Here is a 13445-nt window from a genome sequence, read left to right as displayed (position 1 = left end):
ATGTAGATCAGACCAGGTAAGGATGGCAGATTTCCTTCCCTAAAGGAGTGAACCAGATGGGTTTTTCCACCAATTGACAATGGTTTCATGGTCATCAGTAGATTCTTAATTCCAGATATTTTTTATTGAATTCAAATTCCACCATCTGCCGTGGCGGGATTCGAACCTCGGTCCCCAGAACATTAGCTGAGTTTCTGGATTGAAGTTTAGTGATAATACCACTAGGCCATCACCTCCCTTCCTTCAACTAATGTCCCCAGCTGATCTAGTTGGTATTTGTATGTCTCCAGCTCCTCTCTGCTAAGATTGGGTGAATTTTGGGCCTATACTTTTTCTGCTCCTGATTTCCCACAGTTGGTAGATGCCAGTTGCTTTAACACTGAGGACTGAGCCTCCCTTTTGTCAGACTTTCCCTTCACATAGATTGGAGGAGCTAACATTGTGCTGATGAGACCCTGCTAATCCCGTGCATTTGGTTTGTACTTTGATTTTGGTGACCTTCTTTTCCCCCTCACTGATCTTTCGTCTCGTGTCCTTGCAGCCACTCTCCAGGGTCAACGCTTCATCAATGGCATTGCCATGGTTAAGAGAAACAGGCGACGGGTAGTAATTGCCTTTGAGCGCATAGAAAGAGGGGATGGCTGGGACACTGGGTTGAATAGGAGGAGAGCTGTGAGACTGAACAAGTCAATAAACTCTTGCCTCAAAGAAAAACTCAGTATCTTGGCGTTGGCTGACTTGGGTCATGTTAATCATTGAATCCCTACAGTGCAGAAGGAGGCCACTGTAGGGATTCCTACGAGTCTGCACTGACTCTCTGACAGAGCAACCCACCCCATCCCCATAACTCCGCGTATTGACCTCGCTAACCCCCTTAACCAACACATCTTTGGACACTAAGGACCAATTTAGAATGGTCAATCCACCTAACCTGCACATCTTTGGACACTATAAGGGGTAATTTAGCATGGCCAATGCCCTAATGTACATATCTTCGGACACTAAGGGACAATTTAGAATGGCCAATCTCCCTAACCTACACATCTTTGGGCACTAAGGGACAACTTAAAATGGCCAATCTCCCTAACCTACACATCTTTGGGCACTAAGGGACAACTTAGAATGGCCAATCTCCCTTACCTACACATCTTTGGACACTAAGAGGTAATTTAGAATGGCCAATCCCTCTAGCCTGCACATCTTTGGACATAAGAGGCAATTTAGCATGGTCAATCCACCTAATCTACACATCGTAGACATTAAGGGGCAATTTAGCATGGTCAATCCACCTAACCTACACACTTTTGGACTGTGGGAGGAAAGTGGAGCACCCGGAGGAAACCCACGCAGACATGGGGAGAATGTGCAAACTCCACACAGACAATGATCCAAGTGGGGAATTGAACCCGGGTCCCTGGTCCCTTCCTTTGCTAAAATCCCCTCCTAATTGGCATTTCGGCCAACCCTAGAGATACAGGATGTTGCCGCACGTTTTGCTCCCTTGTGGACTTAGCATATTCTGGCTGCTTCTCGTAACATCGTGGATTCTCGACGTCCAGCTGACGTAAAGCAGGATGGAATGCGGTGTAAGGCGATTCCTTGGATCGAATCCAACCTGTCCGAAAACAACTGAAATATCCGGAATGGCCGAACCATCCCAATCTCCTTTCATTTCCCTCACAACGCAGGAGAAGGGCGAAAATGGTTTAATCTTCCAAAACATCATTTCTTTCACCAGAGCAAATAGGAACTGGCAACGATAGAACTTTCAATTCCAGAACATTCCACCTCGGGGAGGTGGTGAGAGCAGGTATAGCAACGGCATTCAAGGGACATCTAGACCAATACATGAAAAATGCTTTGGAGAGGTTCCAGAAGAGGTTTACCAGGATGTTGCCTGGAGGGTGTTAGCGATGAGGAGAGGTTGGATAAACTCGGTTTGTTCTCACTGGAACGACAGAGGTTGAGGGATGACCTGATAGAGGTTTATAAGATTGTGAGTGGCATGGACAGCATGGATAGTCAGATGCTCTTTCCTAGGGTAGAAAAGTCAAGGGGACGTAGGTTTAAGGTGCGTGGGGAGAAGTTTAGAGGAGATGTGCGAGGCAAGTTTTTTACACAGAGGGTGGATGTCTGGAACGCGCTGCCCGGGGAGGTGATGGGAGCGGGAACAAAAGTGGCATTTAAGGGGCAACTAGACGAATACATGAATAGGATGGGAATGGAAGGAAGGATACGGACTCCGTAAGTGCATAGGGTTTTAGTTTAGGCAGGTATCATGATCGGCGCAGGTTTGGAGGGCCAAAGGGCCTGTTCCTGTGCTGTACTGTTCTTTATTCCTTGTCCTTTGAATGCTTTGGACATCATTTTATGACAGTTTTACTGCTCCGAAGAATGTCCCGTCTCCAGTCAATGCGACGTGGGCCTCACTCCGTGGGATCACAAGTTGCAGCTCATCTCCCGCCTCCAGCTTGGCAATGCCAGCGGTGAAGCAGGAGTTATTCGGGCAACAGGCGGGCATGTTCTGGATGCACCGGAAGAGGATTATGGACTGCGGCTCGTTGCCAACGATGCTGGCCTTTATCCGTTTGATGAAATGCCCCATCGTGAAAGTGTTATCCTTGTACCACACTTGGCTGTAGACCAGAAAGTAGCCTGTCTCTCGCACGGAAATCTTGTCGTCCATCTTGCTGAGGGCGGTCCCTTTGCGCAGGCTAAGAATCCACGGGATCGCGGTCTCCTCCGCCTGGTCCTGATTGGAAACGGGTTTGCGTTCGGCTCGGCAAGCCTGTTGGGATCTCCCCGGCACGCATCTCTGGCAGTTGCTCACTCTCGCCACCGGCTTCCGGTTGTTAGTCGCGATCAGCTGCAACAGGGACGAGCGAGTTGGCACAGGGAGTGATCTCCCCCTCCGAACTTTCACTTCCCCCTCTGCGAGTCTCTCCCGGCTCCGGAGCCCGGCCTGGGGTCGCTGGGCGGCCTGGCCTCCCAGGCCGCTCCGGTTTGCCGCTCTCGCTCCGGTCCCTCTCGCCAGGGAGCCCAGCTGATCCAGCCGGCCTTTATACCTCTCCAGCTCCTCCCTCATGGACGAGATCTCCGCCTTGAGGGCCAGGACGCGTTGCAAGGCCACTGCCCCCACGTAGGCCGAGAGTAGGGCGGCCGAGGCAAGGACGCAGGCCCAGACGATCAAACATCTGCGTTGAGTGTCGACGCCTAGTCTCTCCGGCTCTGTTTTCATCTTTGTCACGGATTCTGCTTTGTGACGGAAACTGGTGCAATAAAATCCAAATAAAGGCTCTGCCATTTCCTGTCAGCTGTTGTTGGTAGCTCTCAGCATTTTTCCTTCATATCAATTTTATCATCTGCGCTTGTGGTAAGCTGCACACAAATGTAACAAAGCAAATTCTGAAAGTGAGTGTTCTGATCTCATAACTATTTGGAACAAGAACAGAAACTCATATACAAATATATAAATATCTACAGTGAAGAAAGCCCACCAACGCCTCTACTTTCTCAGGAAGCTAAGGAAATTTGGCACGTCAGCTACGACACTCACCAACTTTTACAGATGTACCATAGGAAGCATCCTTTCTGGTTGTATCACAGCTTGGTTTGGCTCCTACCCTGATCAAGACCACAAGAAAAGGTTGTGAATGTAGCCCAATCCATCACGCAAACCAGCCTCCCATCCGTTTACTTTGTCTACACTTCCCGCTGCCTCGGCAAAGCAGCCAGCATAATCAAGGACCCCACATACACCGGACATTCTCTCTTCCACCTTCTTCCGTCGGGAAAAAGATACAAAAGTCTGAGGTCATGTACTGACCGACTCAAGAACAGCTTCTTCCCTGCTGCCATCAGACTTTTGAATGGACCTACCACGCATTAAGTTGATCTTTCTCTACACCTTGTGGGCCGGGTAAATTGCGCCCATGATGCCGATAGTTACCATATTTTCCAAGCGTCAGTCTGACTGTGGCTGGAGGCCACCTGGTCCGGCACATGGAAGAGGAAAAGGGAAAGCTCCATACCAAATGTAACCAGTTGCACATCCAGCAAAGGTTTTGTATAACATCGTAGCAAACTAATAATGAAAAGGTGAGGTGCCATTTGACTCCAAGGCTTTAATCAGAAACAAGAATCAAATATAACTCCCAGCAATTTCTATTTAAACATTGTGAGCGACACAATTGCAAGGCTCCTTAGACAGCAACTTCCAAACCCATGACCTCTTCCATCTAGAAGGACAAGGGCAGCAGATACCTGGGAACGCCACCACCTGCAAGTTCCCCTCCGAGCCACTCACCATTCCTTCACTGTCACTAAAGTCGGTGGAGTTGTAGACAGTGCGGAGGGAAGTGGCAGGTTACAGAGGGACATAGATAAGCTGCAGGGCTGGGCTGAGAGGTGGCAAATGGAGCTTAACGTGGAAAAGTGCGAAGTGATTCATAGAAATCATAGAAATCATAGAAACCCTACAGCACAGAAAGAGGCCATTCGGCCCATCGAGTCTGCACCGACCACAATCCCACCCAGGCCCTACCCCCATATCCTACCCACTAATCCCTCTAACCTATGCATCTCAGGACACTAAGGGGCAATTTTAGCATGGCCAATCAACCTAACCCGCACATCTTTGGACTGTGGGAGGAAACCGGAGCACCCGGAGGAAACCCATACAGACACGAGGAGAATGTGCAAACTCCACACAGACAGTGACCCGAGCCGGGAATCGAACCCGGGACCCTGGAGCTGTGAAGCAGCAGTGCTAACCACTGTGCTACCGTGCCGCCCTTCACTTTGGAAGGAGTAACAGGAATACAGAGTACTGAGCTAATGGTAAGATACTTGGTAGTGTGGATGAACAGAGGGATCTGGGTGTCCATGTGCATAGATTCCTGAAAGTTGGCACAACAGGGTTGTTAAGAAGGCGTACGGTGTGTTAGCTTTTATTGGTAGAGGGATTGAGTTTCGGAGCCAGGAGGTCATGTTGCAACTGTACAAAACTCTGGTGCGGCCGCACTTGGAGTATTGCGTACAGTTCTGGTCGCCGCATTATAGGAAGGATGTGGAAGTGTTGGAAAGGGTGCAGAGGAGATTTACCAGGATGTTGCCTGGTATGGTGGGAAAATCGTATGAGGAAAGGCTGAGGGGCTTGAGGTTGTTTTTGTTAGAGAGAAGAAGGTTAAGAGGTGACTTAATAGAGGCATACAAGATGATCAGAGGATTAGATAGGGTGGATAGTGAGAGCCTTTTTCCTTGGATGGTGATGGCGAACACTTGGGGACATAGCTTTAAATTGAGGGGTGATAGATATAGGACAGATGTTAGAGGTAGGTTCTTCACTCAGAGAGTAGTAAGGGCGTGGAATGCCCTGCCTGCAGCAGTAGTGGACTCGTCAACATTAAGAGCATTCAAATGGTTATTGGATAAACATGTGGATGATATTGGAATAGTGTAGATTTGAGGGGCTTTAGATTGGTTTCACAGGTCGGCGCAACATCGAGGGCCGAAGGGCCTGTACTGCGCTGTAATGTTCTATGTTCTATGTTCTATGTCACTGGGTCAAAATCCTGGAACTCCCTCCCTAACAGCACTGTGGGTGTACCTACACCACGTGGGCTGCAGTGGTCCAAGAAGGCGGCTCACCCACCACCTCAAGGGGCAATTAGGGATGGGTAATAACTGTTGGCAGAGCCAACGACGCCCACATCCTGTCAATGAATTAAAAGAAATAAGAACACAAGGAAGGCAGAAAACCGTGAAGAGAATGCGCCAGTCATGGTGATGAGCTGCAGGGGTACACTGTCCCTTTAAATGAAATGTCTTTGCTGTGAGGCAGGCAATGGGCAGAGTAGCTTCTAGTAAAGGAAGTGTTTGAGGTTGCCCTTGCACAAGTCAGTTCAGAGCATTGCTGATGAGAGAGGAAGATTCCGCTGGTTAAGCATTTGAGTGAGGGCAGTCTGTCTTCAATTTTTGAGTGCGTATAAAATAGTCTTACCTTAGTTACCCTCGTAAGATCACTGTGGTGATTGTCCCTTTAAGGGCAGCACAGCACAGGGGCGGCACGGTGGCACAGTGGTTAACTCTGCTGCCTCATAGCGCCAGGGACCCGGGTTCGATTCCCGGCTTGGGTCACCGCCTGTGCGGAGTCCGCATGTCCTCCCCGTGTCTGCGTGGGTTTCCTCTGGTTTCCTCCGATAGTCTGAAAGACGTGCTGGTTAGGTGCATTGGTGCTAAATTCTCCCTCAGTGTAACCCGAACAGGCGCTGGGAGTGTGGCGACGAGGGGATATTCACAGCAACTCCATTGCAGTGTTAATGTGAGCCTACTTGTGACATTAATAAAAAATAAACTTCAAACAGCAGAAGAGGGTCACCTGGCTTGAGGGACCAATTGGGACTGAGAGTGGGTAATTACCACAGGGGGTGCAGTCCTCTCTTGGGCAGAAGGCAGTCTGAAGGCATGTCGGAGATGTGTGGAGACTGGGGCAGCCGGTGAGACTGTTGATGCAGGTAGAGATGCTGGTGTCAGACTGGGATGGACAAGATGAGAGGTCATACAACATCAGGTTAAAGTTCAACAGGTTATGTTGTAATACAGCCAGCTTACACTACACTGTCTGTACCTATCCGTGGACATTTGTGAATACCTGTAAGCGTTGTGCTATCGTCACCCCGCCTATATATTCTGTGCCTCGCTCCACTTCACCTGACGAAGGAGCCGGGCTCCGAAAGCTTGTGGTTTCGAATAGACCTGCTGGACTATAACCTGGCGTCTTGTGGCTTCTGTACAGTTTCACCTTATTAACAAATACCCTTTGTGTTCCCAACAAAGCCTGTGAGCATGCGTCATTACACTGGCAATGAGGAAAAAACTCTAAGTGCCGAATGAACGTGAAAATGGGAGAGAATCGCGCCCATTGTTTTGGCTCCCATTGTGCAGCGCTTAGGACAATAGATGAGGCAAAGTGTGATGATTCTTGCCAGTAGGGAGAGTGGGTGGAGCCTATTCACGGCGGGAATCCATCCACGGCCCAATCCATCACGCAAACCAGCCTCCCATCCATTGACTCTGTCTACACTTCCCGCTGTCTCGGAAAAGCAGCCAGCATAAACAAGGACCCCACACACCCCGGACATTCTCTCTTCCACCTTCTTCCTTCGAGAAAAAGATACAAAAGTCTGAGGTCACGTACCAACCGACTCAAGAACAGCTTCTTCCCTGCTGCTGTCAGACTTTTGAATGGACCTACCTTGCATTAACTTGATCTTTCTCTACACCCTACCTATGACTGTAACACTACATTCTGTGCTTGTTCCTTTCCTTCTCTATGAACGATGTTTTGTCTGTATAGTGCGCGAGAAACAATACTTTTCATTGTATGTTAATACATGTGACAATAATAAATCAAATCAAATTCAACCAAAAAGCCGGCTGCTGAGCTGTAGAGGCACTATTGCACATGCACCCCAATCTCCCAGTGCGTTGTGTACAAGAGGCAAGAAAAGCCGGTGAGATCGCCCCCTCCCCCCTTTTTTAGACATTAGAACAGTACAGCACAGAACAGGCCCTTCGGCCCACGATGTTGTGCCGAGCTTTATCTGAAACCAAGATCAAACTATCCCACTCCCTATCATCCTGGTGTGCTCCATGTGCCTATCCAATAACCGCTTAAATGTTCCTAAAGTGTCTGACTCCACTATCACTGCAGGCAGTCCATTCCACACCCCAACCACTCTCTGCGTAAAGAACCTTTGAGTTCCTGACAAAATCTGTAGTGTGCATCATTAAGTTGACTGAACCTCCTCCAGCCACATGTGCTTGGGTAAGCAAAATCAGACACTCTCCACCATCACCGGTGCCCAGAAAACCATTGCACTCTGTCACGCTAGCTGCTGCTACCTCCTATTCATCACTCCCCAATGTGGAAGGTCTGAAGCTATTTTGGAAGAAACTGGTTTAATGACCCATCCCCGCAGTCACAGTAAGCCTCCGGGCCTCTCTCTCTATGTTGTAAAGCTCAGTGACTCTCAAGATGTACGATTCAATCAGCAGATGTGGCTGGACCGCCAAAAACAAAAACTAACCCCGATTCAAAGATCATCCAGGAAGCAAAGCTAGGGCTGATCTCGCCTCCAGAAAAACCTCTCTTCTTAGAACATTTTCCACTGCCTCCCCTTCCATCCTCAAACGATAAGCGTGAGGAACTCTCGTAACCATTCTGATCAGCCTCTGCTACTGTTCCCCTCATTTGACAAGACAGACGTGCTCCAATAAAGCTTCACGGCACAGAAAGAGGCCCTTCAGTCCATCATCTCTCTGCTGACATCAAGCATTTATCTATTCCATTCCCATTTTCCAGCACCTGCTCTGTAGTCTTGTATGCTATTGTGTTTCAAATGCTCATCTAAACGCTGTGAGGGTTCCTGCCTCTCCCACCACCTCTCAGACAATGAGTTCCAGATTCCCACCACCCTCTGGGTGAAAAAGCTTTTCCTCAGATCCTCTCTAAATCTCCTGCCCCTTACTTTAGATGGGTCTTTCTGTCTATGCACTCTGTGCCTTAGGCTCAGTATTAGACAGACTGAAGACATAGCGTGGTATCTGCTTCGCATTTATTCATTATTAATCGACACACATTACAGAGCAGACACATAGCTCTGAGCTTGAGTTCAACGGAGAGAGAGTGAGGGAGAGGGACGGAGAGAGAGGGGGAGGAAGAGATGGGGAGAGAGAGGAGAGAGAGGGGGGGAGAGAGGGAGAGGGACAGAGAGAGAGGGGGAGGAAGGGATGTGTGGTGAACCATCGTTGGTTACCACTGGGGGTTGTTATTATGTTACTGTTGGGCTAGGGTGTTGTTACTGTGGGGGTTGTACAATGTTGTTGGGTTAGGGTGTTTACCTGTTATAAGTGTTATCATGGCACATCCCAGTGGGGCCCCGCCTCCGGTGGCGAGGTATAAGACCCTCTGCTCCGGCAGGACCCCTTCAGTCTGAACTGGTGTATTCGTGTTAGTAGTTCCATTGTTACACAATAAAAGCCTTCAATATCGAAGCCTTGGTTCCACGTGCTTAATTGTCGCGCATCAATTTTATTGTGTAACAGAAAACTCTCAGCTGTACAAAAAAAAAAGAGTATGGAACAGATCTTAAAACCAGATCGTCTGGCGCTGGACCCACGTGCGGTCGGTGCCGCTAACACCTTCGACCACTGGTGGAAGTGTTTCGAGGACTACCTGGCAGCCTCTGTAGCTATCACTACAGACAGTGACAAACTCCAAGTCCTCCACGCAAGGGTAAGCGACACGATTTATCTCGCGATTCGTGCGGCTCCCACTTACCCGAGGGCCGTCGAGCTCCTGAAGAAACGATACACGAAACCACCCAACGAGATACACGCTCGTTACCTCCTCGCTACACGACGTCGGCAGTCGGGCGAAACCATGGAGGACTACGCCAATGAGCTCCTGCAGCTTGCCAGGGGTTGCGATTGTAAAGACGTATCAGCCGAACAATATATGTACGACCTCGCCCGAGACGCGTTCGTAGCAGGGGTAGGGTCCTCGTACATCAGGCTTAAATTGCTGGAAAAGGGGAACCTCGACTTGACCCAAGCAATGGAGATGGCTGGGATGCTGGAGGCGGCGTCGAAGAGCTTGGCGCTGTACCCCGAGGACCACGTGCAGTCAACGTGGCAGGAGCAAGCTCAGCTCCCTCCTCGCCCCGCTAACCCGCGCTCCCAGATCGATCCGACGACGGCGGCAGCTCCAGGTGGCCAGCGATGCTATTTTTGTGGTGGGGCCAAGCATCCACGGCAGCAGTGTCCGGCAAGAACGGCTATCTGCAGCCAGTGCGGTAAAAAAGGCCACTACGGTAAAGTCTGCAGGTCGAAGTCTAAAAACGGCAGTGCAGCTTGTAACCCTCCAGAACGGAGACAATCTCCTTCGGCGTTGCAGTACCCACGAGGTCCGACCACGTGCGAACCCAGGACGGCGCCATCGTGGCTGACGGAGGAGGAGGAAGACCACCAGGAGTCGCTGCGTTTGGCGCCCTCGCCCACGTGCGATTCATGGGGGCGGCCATCATGGTCCACGACAACTAGGAGCGACCAGCAGGGGTCCTCAGCATCAACATCGGCGGCATGCAGTGACGCCCAGGGGCCAACGGTGGCGTCGATCTCCCTGGACCAGACTAAGCACCACAGGCTTGAGAATTCCATGATGGATATAAAGGTAAATGGTCGAACTGTGAATTGTCTGTTTGACAGTGGGAGCACCGAAAGTTTCATACACCCTGAAACTGCTAAAAGGTGTGGACTCCGGGTTCTCCCTGCCAAGCAGACAATTTCCATGGCATCACGGTCCCGGTCTGTACCGATCCAAGGACGATGTATGGTAACTCTTGAGGTACAGGGCACAATTTACGAGCAATACAGGCTCCTTGTGTTACCTCACCTTTGTGCGCCAATTCTCCTCGGACTAAATTTTATGGTCCACATGAAGAGGGTGATCCTACAGTACGGTGGGCCACTCCCTTCACTGGCAGTAGGGAATCAGCCGCAGCCTCCAAATTGCCCAAAGCGCCCCGCATGCAATCTTTCCACTCTGAAAATCACTACACCATCCCTCTTTAAGAATCTGGTACCAGGCTGCAAGCCCATCGCTACTAAAAGTAGGCGTTACAGCGCTGAGGACCGGATCTTTATTAGATCTGAGGTTCAGCGGCTCCTCAAGGAAGGGATCATACAGGCCAGTGCTAGTCCGTGGAGAGCGCAGGTCGTGGTAGTCAAAAGCGGGAACAAACCTCGGATGGTCATCGACTATAGTCAGACCATTAATCGTTATACACAGCTGGATGCGTATCCTCTCCCGCGCATTTCTGATATGGTCAATGAGATTGCGCAGTACCGAGTGTTCTCTACCATAGACCTTAAGTCCGCCTACCATCAACTCCCCATCCGCCCAGAGGACCGACAATATACGGCTTTTGAGGCGGATGGTCGTCTATACCAATTCCTCAGGGTTCCATTTGGTGTCACCAATGGGGTCTCGGTCTTCCAGTGTGCTATGGACCGAATGGTGGACCAGAACGGGTTGTGGGCTACCTTCCCGTACCTGGATAACGTCACCATCTGCGGCCATGACCAGCAGGACCACGACACGAATCTCCAACACTTTCTGCGCACCGCATCTCGCCTGAATCTGACCTATAACAGGGAGAAGTGCGTATTCCGTACGCGCAGGTTAGCCATCCTCGGATACGTGGTGGAAAACGGGGTCATTGGCCCTGATCCAGACCGTATGCGCCCACTTACTGAACTTCCCTTGCCCGCTAGCACGAAAGCACTGAGGAGATGCCTCGGGTTCTTTTCGTACTATGCGCAGTGGGTCCCCAACTACGCGGACAAAGCTCGTCCGCTCATCAAGTCCACGACCTTCCCACTTACGCCGGAGGCCCAATTGGCCTTCAAGGCTTTGAAAAGCGACATCTCGAAAGCCACGATGCACGCGGTGGATGAATCCATCCCTTTCCAGGTGGAGAGTGATGCATCTGATTTCGCCCTAGCCGCCACACTAAACCAGGCAGGCAGGCCCGTCGCGTTCTTTTCCCGCACCCTTCAAGGCCCCGAAATTCGGCACTCAGCGGTGGAGAAGGAGGCTCAGGCCATTGTGGAGGCAGTCAGACACTGGCGCCATTACCTGGCAGGGAAGCGGTTCACCCTGATCACGGATCAACGATCCGTGGCGTTTATGTTCAGCAACACGCAGAGGGGCAAGATCAAGAACGATAAGATCTTGCAGTGGAGAATTGAGCTCTCCACCTATAATTACGATATTATGTATCGTCCAGGGAAGCTCAATGAGCCCTCGGATGCCCTCTCGCGCGGAACATGCGCCATCATGCAGGAGGACCGCTTGAAGGCCCTCCACAATGATCTGTGTCATCCTGGAGTCACCAGACTCTACCATTTCGTCAAAGCCCGCAACCTGCCCTACTCGGTGGAGGATGTCAGGTCAGTGACGAGAAGCTGTCGGATTTGCGCAGAATGCAAACCACACTTTTATCGACCAGACCGGGCACAATTGGTCAAGGCCACTCGCCCTTTTGAGAGGCTGAGTGTGGATTTTAAGGGCCCCCTTCCCTCAACGGACCGGAACGTCTATTTCCTCAACATAATAGACGAGTACTCCCGGTTCCCGTTTGTTGTCCCCTGTGCGGACACGTCGACTGCCACCGTCATCAAGGCATTCAGTGAGCTTTTTACCCTGTTCGGGTACCCCTGCTACATTCATAGCGACAGGGGCTCGTCGTTCATGAGCAACGACTTGAGGCAATTCCTGCTCTCATTCGGGATTGCCTCTAGTAGAACCACGAGCTACAACCCTAGGGGTAACGGACAGGTGGAAAGGGAGAATGCTACAGTCTGGAAGGCTGTCCTACTGGCACTGAAATCCAGGGGCCTTCCAGTCTCCCGTTGGCAGGAGGTCCTTCCAAATGCGCTCCATTCTATCCGCTCCCTCCTGTGTACGGCAACCAATGCTACTCCCCACGAGAGGATGTTCTCATTCCCTCGGAAGTCGTCCTCGGGGATCTCATTGCCAGCCTGGTTGACGTACCCAGGACCCGTCCTTCTGCGGCGACATGTGAGGGCTCGCAGGTCCGACCCCTTGGTCGAACCGGTCCAACTCCTCCACGCCAACCCTCAGTATGCCTATGTGGCATATCCTGACGGGCGAGAGGACACTGTCTCCATTAGAGACCTGGCGCCCGCAGGGGACGTAGCAACTCCTGTCGCTCCTATTCCCCCAGTCACGAATCCACTACTCCTCATTGCTTCCCCAGACGTGGCGCGGTCAGCACCGGGACCAGTGCATAACAGTTTTACTCCCATGTACAGCTTGCCTGAGACTCGGAGATCGGCGCCACCACCGAAGGTTCCAGGATCCCCTGCACCATCGCCTCACCAGGGCCAACCGGCCTGGGAGTCCTTGAGGGGACAGCCGGACGTTGTTTTGGAGAGAACGCCACCGCAAGCACCTGCTCCGGTTTCGCACCGGTGTGAGGAGATCACAGCGTCGGTGCGGTCCTCCAGACCGTCTGGACTTGTGAATTCTGTATATATGACCTGTTTTTTCTTGCACCCCGCCGCCTTTTGTTTTTAAAGGAGGGGTGAATGTGGTGAACCATCGTGGTTACCACTGGGGGTTGTTATTATGTTACTGTTGGGCTAGGGTGTTGTTACTGTGGGGGGTTGTACAATGTTGTTGGGTTAGGGTGTTTACCTGTTATAAGTGTTATCATGGCACATCCCAGTGGGGCCCCGCCTCCGGTGGCGAGGTATAAGACCCTCTGCTCGGCCAGGACCCCTTCAGTCTGAACTGGTGTATTCGTGTTAGTAGTTTCCATTGTTACACAATAAAAGCCTTCAATATCGAAGCCTTG

General features: G+C 51.0%; 2 protein-coding genes across 2 annotated transcripts in view; one reads left to right on the top strand and one right to left on the bottom strand.

The window, feature by feature from the left end:
* Positions 1 to 13445, top strand: part of LOC144509135 (epithelial membrane protein 2-like) — a 323958-nt gene that overhangs the window by 280307 nt on the left and 30206 nt on the right. The gene's annotated exons all lie outside the window — the stretch shown is intronic.
* LOC144509515 (uncharacterized) lies at positions 2292 to 3304 on the bottom strand. The gene has a single exon (XM_078238421.1). It carries the CDS (start codon positions 3302 to 3304, stop codon positions 2369 to 2371), a length of 936 nt encoding a protein of 311 aa, XP_078094547.1. The 3' UTR covers positions 2292 to 2368.

The sequence above is a fragment of the Mustelus asterias genome, chromosome 21, assembly GCF_964213995.1.
Source record: "Mustelus asterias chromosome 21, sMusAst1.hap1.1, whole genome shotgun sequence".
NCBI lineage: Eukaryota > Metazoa > Chordata > Chondrichthyes > Carcharhiniformes > Triakidae > Mustelus > Mustelus asterias.
This window is presented reverse-complemented; position numbering and strand designations above follow the sequence as displayed.